This window comes from Terrapene carolina, unplaced genomic scaffold (assembly GCF_002925995.2).
Source record: "Terrapene carolina triunguis isolate 2854851 unplaced genomic scaffold, T_m_triunguis-2.0 Scaffold58, whole genome shotgun sequence".
NCBI classification, from domain to species: Eukaryota; Metazoa; Chordata; order Testudines; family Emydidae; genus Terrapene; species Terrapene triunguis.
In genome coordinates, this window is record NW_020664409.1 from 110,371,463 (window position 1) to 110,382,042 (window position 10,580).

The window sequence follows — 10,580 nt, forward strand, 5'->3', positions numbered from 1 at the left end:
TCAAAGAGAGAGGGAGAGGGACCACAACTCTCAAGGACGGGGCGGGGGGCAGGGTTTGCCCCTTACTAATAAGAAATAAATAGAGCGCATGAATATACACAGAGAGACGGGATGGAAAATGCCACTGTTTACGTAACTGCCTCTCTTGTGTGTGCCAGTAACGAGGCAGGAATTGTTCGACACACTCCCCCTGCCCTGTGCCAGGCAGAGCTGGACTCTGAAAATTAAACCGGAAGATTTCGGTAATTGACTAGCGTACCAGTCCGCTTGGCGTGTGTCTATAAATATATGGGGCATATACACACATATATAGGCAAGTTGTGTCGCTACCGTGCCCTGCATAGGCATGACCCACGCCGACGCTGTGTCTGGATCAGACCTCGATTTTCGGAATGTCTTTTCTCCGAAACCCCATTCTCTGAAATGAGGCCACATCGCCTTACACAAATCATTTACATTCCCCCCCCCCCACACACACACACACACACACACTCCGCTGAGATCAATTAACTTCATGTCCCGCAGTTCCTCGGATAGCCCTCAGCTTACCATAATATGCTAACGCCAACCGCCGTTGTCACAGAGAACGCACTACAGCAGGGAGACCGCCACCAATGTCCATCGGACTTGGGGGCACGGAAAAGGGAGTTGTCACACTTTAACCCAAAAGGTACAATGGAGTCACTGTGTAAGTCAAGATTTCCGCTCACTCAGACGCTCTAAGGGCTCGTGGTTTCGTTGGGTGATCTGGGAAGCATGGTCCCAGCTCAGCCCAGAGATGAAGCGCAAGCAAGTCCGGATTGAACCGGATTAAATTGTATTTGGTCTTTTATTCTGCTCCTGTGGGCCATGCACTTGAGCAGGGGTGTGATGGGGGAGTGAAGACAGTCATGTTAATACTAAATCGCATGTAACAGAGGGGAGAAATATACGCCGATAGATTTCAAGCTAGAAAACGGCCAAAAAGCAACTCAACTATTCCTTCTGCGGAAGAAGTAGTCACAGTTCCTGGGCCTATCCGAGCACAAGATATTCTCACTCAATAAGCAACTAGACTAAGTGACTATTGACTGGTCTATAGACAGCTGAATGACCGGTACTCTACTTAAAAAAGACTGGATTGTAATGGGGAATCCATGGAGTTAATTAATGCTTGAATATCATATGCGCACACGCACCCACAGTAAAATTGCCAAATGTGAAGTTAACTGATCTCAGTCGAGTGCAAGGGGGTAAGTGTACATGATTCACGGAGGACCATGTACACACACACACAGCGGATAGATCACATGGGACACAATCCAAACAGAGAGTCAGATCCACAATGGAGCCAACCTAATTTTCACCGGAAGACGATCTAGCCCAGAGACGGGCAATATTACAAAACCCTTCTTTGTGGGTGTGAAAACTTTCCTAGCCTTTGTTTTCAGAGACACACTTTTAAAGTCCTATCAACTCCAATCGGGCTGCTGTCAAGCAGCTTCATTTTCAGTCGCTCGCCTAAAGAGTTATTGCTTCGGAGCTAATGAGTCTCAAGTCATTATGGTGGGGGAGCGGGAAGCCCCTCTCCTAGAGTGAAACCCCTTTCCCTCACCAACTTTTCCGCTCTCCTTATTTAGTAACACCCACTGGCTTGGGCCGGGACTGCTGGCTGAAAACGCAGAGGTGGGGGTTAAGGGTGGAAAGATGCAGGGGAATTACGAGGGACTTCTACTGCAGGGGCTTGGGACCCAGCATAGACTAAGTAAACGTTGGGGATCTGACAACCCACAGTCACCGTCTCACAATGAAATGGGGAAATTAAACTAGAATTAAAAAAAAAAAAAAGGCTTCAGGGTCATCACCACCAGGGAAGGGCCCTGAACCAAAACAAAACAAAAAAATAGGCAAAGCAGCAAGTGGTGCAATTGACAAGACGAAATTCGATGATCAAAGCTGGTATCCGTTCCCTTGCTTTAAAAGAAACAGCGCCAGTTTCCTTCCCAAAAGGCTTCCTCGTTGTTAACACTTGCGGCCGTTCATCAAATCCGAACGACTGACCCAAGTCCAGCACAAATTACACCTACCCTGCCCTGTCCATTTGAGAGAAACCATGCCATTAACAGTGTCCGAATCCCCGTGGGGTGTGTGTGTGTGGGGGGGGGGGGGGGGGGGCGGCTTCCACATGGCAAAAAGACACCAAGAAGACAGAAAACAATTCTGGGATGGACTGACTGACGCGTTTCCCCCCATCTTTGCCAGGGATACTCGCGTGCTCAACCTGCACAGGCAGGTTTTGCAGGAATCTTACATTTTTACTTTCCTAGAGAGCGTCTTTCTATATGTTCAGGGCCCAATCCGGCTCCCACTGAAGTCAGTAGCAAAATTCACCAGGATGTCGGAGCAGAATCAGGATTAGGCCCTTATCTATATAGCATATGGATCTCTCTCTCTGTGGATATTAAACCTCTGGATTTCGAGATTCCGATCTAGTCTGTAGCGGACACACAACAATCTCTCTCTCTCTCACACACACACACACACACACACACACTCACTCACACAGGGCGCCTGCAAATCCACAAAAAAAGTGCTTTGAGACGTCAGGAATCTCGCTAACTGTCCATATCATGAGGCAACAAATATTTGCCTAAAAAGGAGCTGAACGATTTGAGGAGAGAAATGCCCACAATATTTAGGACAGTGGGAGGGGATCGAACTGGAAGGGAAATTAACAAGGGGAGAAATTTAGGCGGAGTATTCAGGGTGGATGCCCCCTCGCTTGGGTTAGATAAACTAGGCTGGATAAAGCACTAGGGAAAAGAACAATACAGACCAAGCCTGTCCTGGCCAAGAGAATGAACTGGATGAGCTAATCAGTCTTTCCCATCTTTAACTTCTGTGACTGATCTATAAAAGGTGCCAGGCAGGCAGCTTCACCAGCAGCATTGCCACGCTCCCATTCACCCTCCATCCTCAGTCCCAGCGTCACATTTATTGCCATTTTCCCCTCCCATTAAATAAAACTGGTGCGATGCCGAACAGATGCCAAGCGTCCATTTCAGCTTCCCTCAAGCAAAAAAACCCTTCTTCCTCCAGGCCAAGGAGACTCTCCTCGGGGAACGGCTTTCCAACTCTGCACCCTGAAATGGAACCAAAGCCTCCAGCCAGCGATCCATTTCGCATCTGCAAAGTGAGAGCAGCACAAAGTCTAAAGCAAGCCCACCAGACTCAGAGAAACTGGGGAACAATTCAAAAATCAGACTCTGAAAAAGGGACCGGGGGGGGGGGGGGGTGGGGATTTTAATTGGCACCCAAAAGATTCCCTCCCGTGAGGATCGCCACCACAGGCATGTTTAACAAACAAATTAAATCCACTATATTTCTGGTCATTTTATAGTAATTTAAAGCCATTCACTGCTTGTTCTTCTATTTTTAAAGTGCAGTTTAACATATTAGTTTGGGGAGGATTTTTTTTTTTTTAATTAAAAATTCTTAAACAAGATCCAAGAGAGGAAATTAAACTATTTATTGCCATTTAAAATAAAAGTCAGTCAATGGACTGATTTGGGTATGAGAGAGAGACAGCATTAAACACTATTGAGCGCATTCATTTGGTGTGGAAATAATTCTTTGTTTAAAAAGAAAATGATTTCACTGGTAAGTGCGGAAAAAATGCTCCGATTTCTGATCAAATCCTTTATCATTCTAAATCTCAGCACTCTGAAAATTAAAATGGAGATGGAAAACATGCACTTAAAAATGTTCAATTGAATAGTCCTTTTTAAAAACAAACCTTTTAAATAACGCCTATCCCATATATTGAATGATTCAGATAAAGTGTTTCTGATTTTTTTTTCTTTCAAAGTGTAAAACCACCACTTAATTCCAAGGACTCTCTCCCAAAATTTAATTTTTCAGCATTTAAACAAAAAATAAATCAGGCTAATAAACGGTGAGGTTTTAAAATTATTTCACACCAAATCTTTGGAAATGAAAAAGTACCAGAAATAGCACTAAAATGTTTTCAAAATTTTTCCCCCATAGATGAAAACTTGGGACGAAAAATTATGAGCCTAAACATATTTTTTTACCATTGATATCTTGCTTCTCCAAACACACCAACTGTATTTTTAAAGTGCTGTCCTTTAAACTAAACTAGAAAGCTAAACATCATCCAGAAGAATAAGAAAGTGCATCTTTAAAAATGGACAAAATATTGATGCATTTGTTTAAAAAAAAAAAAGTGTCAATTTTTACCATGCTTTCCAAATATATCAATTTTTTGGGTTAGTTTTTTAAACTGCAAAACGAATTTTTAATGTGGGAGTTTACACTGTTTCATCTATAGCCACCAAAACAAAGTTAAAATAATTTCCTAACTATTCATTCAGTCCAAGGTTTGCAGTTGCATATATTTCCCTGCCTTTGTATTTAAACTCAAATCCACATTTGGATTAATCCATCACATTTCATTCTGGTACACAAAGCAAAGAAACGAGTGTGCTTTAATTTCCCCCAAACATCTAATCCGAAAGAGACAATCACCACTGTCACCAGTGCAAAAATTTCAAATGATGTCCCCTCCCTACAAAAACTAGGAAGGCAAAAAGAGATAGGTATGTCTAAAGAGATTTATTTTTCGTTCGTCCGTAGCAAATGAAAGCTAAAATGAATTTTTGCATTGATGCCTGAACACAAAGGAAACAATTCAAAGAACAAACAAAAAAAAGATATAGGTGTTTCTGAGGTTGCAATAGCCCACAAGGCTCAACAGCAGTTTATATAAAAAGACTTAACTGAAGCTCTAGATGAATATAAGTTCTATCTTGATGCAACACAGTTAAAACCATCAGAAATTGAAACAAACTGGTTATTTAAAATGCGTTGCACAAGCAGCACCTAAAATGCACCAGTTGCCAAAGTTCACACGTGGTTTGTTTGTTTTTAAGACTTTTACAGTTTTCCCTAAGATTTCCTTTTTTAAAGTAAGCAACTTGTTAAAAACCCCAACTGTTATGCATTTTTTTTTTTACTTTCACACAAAGCGTAATTGCAAGATTGCTTTTTTTTTTTCTGCAAGAAATAATGTGCATTTTCTTTTCTTTTTTAAAATCATCAAGGTTAAAATAATATTATTGTTTCCCAGGGGTTAATAAATAAATCTGGTGCATAGTGATATAGCAGCCAACTGATTGCAGTCCATATATTACTATATTGCCTTTCAGGTCATCTTAGAATGTTAACTTTTTTCCCAATATTTTTAACAGCATAGATAATTTTAAATCTCTATAAAACAGTATTATTTAATCCAATTGATTCCTGTATATAGTGCATTCGGCTTTTTCAACATAATTAAATTAATTAATTCTTATATTATTTGCATGCTATTACATACAAACTTTCATTAAGACTTGTGATTTTTTTTAACTTTTTTTTTTTCTTTAAATAACAAAATAAAATATAGGCTCAGAAAAAAAAAAGGGCAAAAAACTAACTAAATTTCTACATATGTACAAGTGGACACCTTTAAATAAGTTAAGTCTGGCTCAGGTTTCCTTGTTAAAACAACAACAAGAATTATTAGTAAGAAAACGAAGGAGATAAAAAGCAGGTCAACTCAACTCTTTTTTGGAGTCTGAAGTCCCAAGAGATATATTCCAGTCCCTTTGGGGAGTGTTTTGCTGCACTGTTCCACTGAGAGAGAAAACATCACTTTGCAAACATGTTAAGACTATTTGTTATTTAAGATGCACCCCAAAAGAGTGCTGCAAACTAAAAACTGACCGTTGGGGGGGGAAAAAAACAAACAAAAATATTACCAAGAAAAAAAAACTGGCTCATGCTTTTTCTTCATCTGTTCTAGTAGAAAAGAAGGGGAGATTACTGAAATACCATACATGTCCTGCATGCAGGATTGCTTAAAAAGTCTTCTACGAACCACAGCTAAGTTGCGGAGTTCCTTGGGTGCGGCTTTATTAATGAGTACGGTTATTAAGAAGAGGATATAGGAGGATTTCATTAGGATGCGCTTTTTCTCCCCCAAACGATTTTGGTTGGTTACCCAGTTTTCCAGGAGAGAGAAAAAAATGTCAGAGGTTTGCTCATTTTTTCCCCCTATTGCTTCAAGTCTTTGAAAGTTCAGTTTGTCTTTCCCACCAGCCAAAGCTTTGTCTGATCTGGGGGGGTTTTTGTTTGTTTTTTAAAGTTTTCGTGATCGCAATGTTTTAAGACTCGGGAGTGAGCGTGGGACGGTGTTCGGAGGCGGCTCGCACCTTGCTGCCTCGCCTCCCCAAGTCCTAGAGACGTACCACGGCGGGAGGAGGCGCTGGGGGGGACTCGCGGGGCTCCGGCTGGAACGGAGGCGAGCTCGCCGCGGGGCTGAAGCCGTGGTGGGCAGCCCAGGCGGGCAGGGAAGGAGACGCAAGCGGGGGGGTGCGCGCCTGCTGGGTGAGCCCGGAGACACACACACAAACACGAGTCTATGTACAGCAGCCGGCCCCTCTATGTAGACGGCGGGCGAGTCCCGGGGGGGAGCTGGGGAGGGCGAGGACCCCCCCTGCCCCGTTCACATGAAGAACTCGGCCGAGGCTTTGGGGGGCGGCTCCCGGGGGAAGCCGCGGCCGGCCAGCTTCTCGTACTTCTCTTTGTACAGGTCCCGCTCCTTGGCCAGCCGGGAGACCTCCTGCTTGAGCTGCTCCACCTGGCCCTGCAGCTGGCACTTCTCGTTCTCCAGGATGTGCCGCTGCTGGACCCGCTTGTAGCGGCAGGACTGGGCGTAGCCCCGGTTCTTCAGCGTGCGCCGCTTCTGCTTGAGGCGGATCACCTCCTCCTTGCTGAAGCCCCGCAGCTGGCGGTTCAGCTCCCGCACCGACATGCCGACCAGCTGCTCGTCCGAGAAGCGCTCCTCCAGCCGCAGGTGGTGGTGCGGGTGCGGCGCGTGGTGGTGGTGCGGGTGCGCCGCGTGCGGGTGGTGGTGGTGCGGGTGGTGGTGGTGGTGGTGCCCGGCCGGGGCCGCCTCCTCGCCGGGGAAGCCCTGGCCGCGGAAGCCCTCGTAGCCGTGCAGCGGGTGCGGGTTGCCGATCAGCGCCTCCACCGCGTCCTCCGGGGTGAGGTTCAGCGCCTCCGGGTTGAGCGGGTGCGGGTAGCCCGACATCCAGTAGAGATCCTCCAACGGCGCCTTGCCGGCGCCGCCCGGGTGCGGGGCGGCGCCGGGGCCCGGCTGCCCGCCGGGGCTGGGCGCGCAGAAGCTGGGCGAGGAAGGCACCGAGGAGCAGGGGGTGCTGAGCGGGGTGGAGGAGAGCGAGCCCGCGGGCAGGCGGTGGCAGAAGCGCTCGGCCTCGGGCGGCTCCTTCTTCACCTCGAACTTCATCAGGTCGAAGTCGTTGACGTACTCGATGGCCAGCGGGCTGGTGGGCAGCTCGCCGCTCATGGCCAGCTCCGAGGCCATCTCAGTCCACGCCCCGGCGGCGCGGGGCTGCGCCCGCCCACGGGGCCCGGGAGCTCCCCGGCGCAGCCCGCCTGCAAGGCGGGGAGCCGGGACGGGGCCGGGTTACGGACTGGATCGAATTGCTGGGGCCGTTCACGGGCTCCGCGGGGAAAGTTGCACCGGGCGCATGGGGGGGGGGAGCCGCAGGCAGGCGGGCGAGGGGAGAAAGCGACCCACGCGAGAAGCGACCCACGCGAGCTCGGGGGGGGTCTTCAGGGAAAAGTTGCGCTGCCGGGGAATCCGGATCGGAGGGGCACGGTGCACAACTGCTCTCGCACCCGTAGCTGTTGGGTGCCCGCCTCTCACTTCTCGCCTCCGGCTTTGCAGACAAGAGCCCCCCGAACTCTGCCTTGCCACCCCCCCCCCGCCCCCCCAGGCAATGGCCCGCACCCCCCCCCCCCCCCCCCCAGGCTGACTGCTCAGTGCAATGCCCCCCCCCGCCAAGACACAACGCTGGGCAATCGCCACCGACGGGGGTCTCTGCCTGGGGCCCCCTTCCCCTGCGCCCCACTGCGATACCGCCCACGGGCACGGCCCCCGCTTCGCCAGTACTGGAGTGCTGAATGGAGCACTCTGCCTTTTATAGGGAGCAATGCCTGGCCCCGCCTCCCCGGGCGGGGCCAGCCGCCTCCCCACCTATAACAGCCAGTGCGATTTGCCTATCCCTATAGCAACCCTGGGGCCAGCTGTCAGTCTCCTGCGGGAACAGCTGTAAGGGAGGGGAAAGGGAGGGCAGGGGAAAGGTCCCTCCAGTGGCCATGCACGGGAATAGCATAAATAGAGCTGGGAATCTACTCTGCTCCCCAGCCCCCCCCCAGTTCTCGCAGCAAATCCAGAGCCCAGGGCTCATGGCACCCGGAGAGTCTCTGAACAATTAGTTTAGCCTTAAATGCATGCCACAAGCCCAGGCATTTTTATTTTACTGTATGCAAAGATCTAGTCTAATAATAGTCTCCCTTTGAATTCATCAGCCCCAGGGGCAACGGGAAGAAATAAGTTTGACAAGACAGACAGATTTCTTGGCCTTTCAGAGCCAGCTGTGCTCCTTTACCAGGACAGTAAAACTGGGTTTTCACTTTTTAACCTTGCTGTGCACCTGCAGGAAAGGTCAATGCCACTCTTTCTCCCACCTCCCATACACACCCATCCTCACGCCACTCCCCCCCCCCCCCCAACCCAAATACATAAGCAGGCAGGCACACCCCAAGTGTGTCCACGTTTGTGACGCTGTTACCCATAATAATTATAATCCCAAAGACACCTGCTCCGATACGCCCCACAGTTCTCCCAACGCACCTATGGGGATGTAAAAATGACTTGCAAACCACACACCACAACACAGGTGCACACGGCAGGGCAATGCATCCTCCCTCCCCCCACACACACACACCCACACCCCCTCTGCATTCCTGGAGCTCTGTACAATAAAAACACAAACTTCAATACACATATTGCATCTAGCTCCATAGGTGTACTGGGAGATATCACATACATCTTAATACCCACAAATTGCACACATCCAAGACACATTTCAATACACACTAGGTGCCACACCAATTGACACACACCCCAACACTGTATTTTTTCCCAGTACCCCAAAGGGCAGCAAGCAGCCCAGGCATACATATAGGCCCTGCCTCTACACACACACACACACACACACACACACACACACACACACACACACACACACAGGTCCAGTCCACCTGCCTCAAATCCCACAACCAATACATACAGGCTGACAAACTGCAGTAACCAAAGGCTTCCCCCTCTGAGGGTAGGCAGTTCCAATGTCATACGTGTTGGCAGGGGGGTTCGTTGGGGTTGTCGTAAGCTGGTTAAAATGCCCTGCCTTTGCTCTCAGCAAATTGTAACTTTCCTACCAGGCCTCGGCCAAGCAAAAGGAAAAACCCTCCCTCAAAAGAGAAGGGAAAAACCCAGAACGTGGCTTATTGATTTCAAATATCTGCAGTGTCAGATTTCGCATGAATTAGAGTCTAACAACCCAGCCCGCTGCAGGGCTGGTTGTCTCTCCATCAATCCCACGTTCCCTGGGCCAGCACCAAACCCGCTCCCCGGGTGCGGCTGGCTGGCACGCCCCCCAAATCCCGTGCCAAAAATCCTCTAGCCACTGGCCAAAATCCCACAGCCCCAGATTTAGCCAGGGGGGAAATAACACAGCCACGCAGTTCCCATTCCCCTCATCAGTGTCAGTTCACAGAGATAACGACAGGATTTCCAAGTGGGGCGATTCACTGTTCGTTTCGCACTGCCGCCCCGGCGAGGTCGGGATTCATCTCTTTTTGCCCACACCACACAGCTGAGTCAGGATCAGGGGCCGAACCCCAGCGTGAAGGCCCAGAGACCTTGTCTGTTGCTGCTCCAGGAAGAGTGCCCGTTCGTTCCATGCATGTGGCCAGTCCACCCTGCAGGCCGGGCAGAACAAGCAATGGGGTCCTGGTGTCAGAGAGGCCAATCAGGAGCGTACCTGGACTCTGTTCCCAGAAACCATGCTTGGGGAGAGAGCCCTTGGCCTGCACTGAGGGTTTGGGGCTGGAAGCGCGTCCATGGGAAGATGACCAGAAGCTCCCAGGTCTGACATTACTATAGAGTTTCTCCACAATTTAGGGAAAGGATCCCACCCTGAGGGAGGAAAATTATCCCAGCACAGTGTGTCCCAAGCCAGGTTATAGTCATGGCATGAACACTGCAGATGGCATGATTTAGTTGGGGATTGGTCCTGCTTTGAGCAGGGGGTTGGACTAGATGACCTCCTGAGGTCCCTTCCAACCCTGATATTCTATGATTCTATGATCACTACTGGAAGGTGCAGGGTCCTCTGGACTGTTTATGTAGCTTATCCATTCTCCAGCCATGATCCACGCTGCACGGCTGAGCTTCAGAGCTCACCATGGTGGTCCATGAACAAAACATATTGAAAACCATAGAGCAGGGGACTGTGGGAGAGGGGGCTGATGGTCCCTTGAGGGCTCTTAAACTTGCAAAGTTGTCCACACTGTGAAAGAGCTGGGTAGTTTCTGCTCTGCCATATACTGCGGTGCACGGAGGAGAACCAGGGGGACAGAATGACTGGCAAGGAGAGGAGAACTGG

The 10,580-nt window shown here is 49.1% G+C and overlaps 1 protein-coding gene across 1 annotated transcript; it reads right to left on the reverse strand.

Annotated features, from left to right (window-relative positions):
- Positions 1-5,453: 5,453 nt before the first annotated feature.
- Positions 5,454-7,453, reverse strand: MAFA (MAF bZIP transcription factor A). The gene has a single exon (XM_024218541.3). It carries the CDS (start codon positions 7,427-7,429, stop codon positions 6,548-6,550), a length of 882 nt encoding a protein of 293 aa, XP_024074309.2. The 5' UTR covers positions 7,430-7,453; the 3' UTR covers positions 5,454-6,547.
- Between the last annotated feature and the right edge of the window lie 3,127 nt (positions 7,454-10,580).

What these genes read in the sequence shown, in the direction of transcription:
- MAFA (XM_024218541.3), bottom strand. Translation starts at nt 7,429, where the DNA reads ATGGCCTCGGAGCTGGCCATGAGCGGCGAGCTGCCCACCAGCCCGCTG.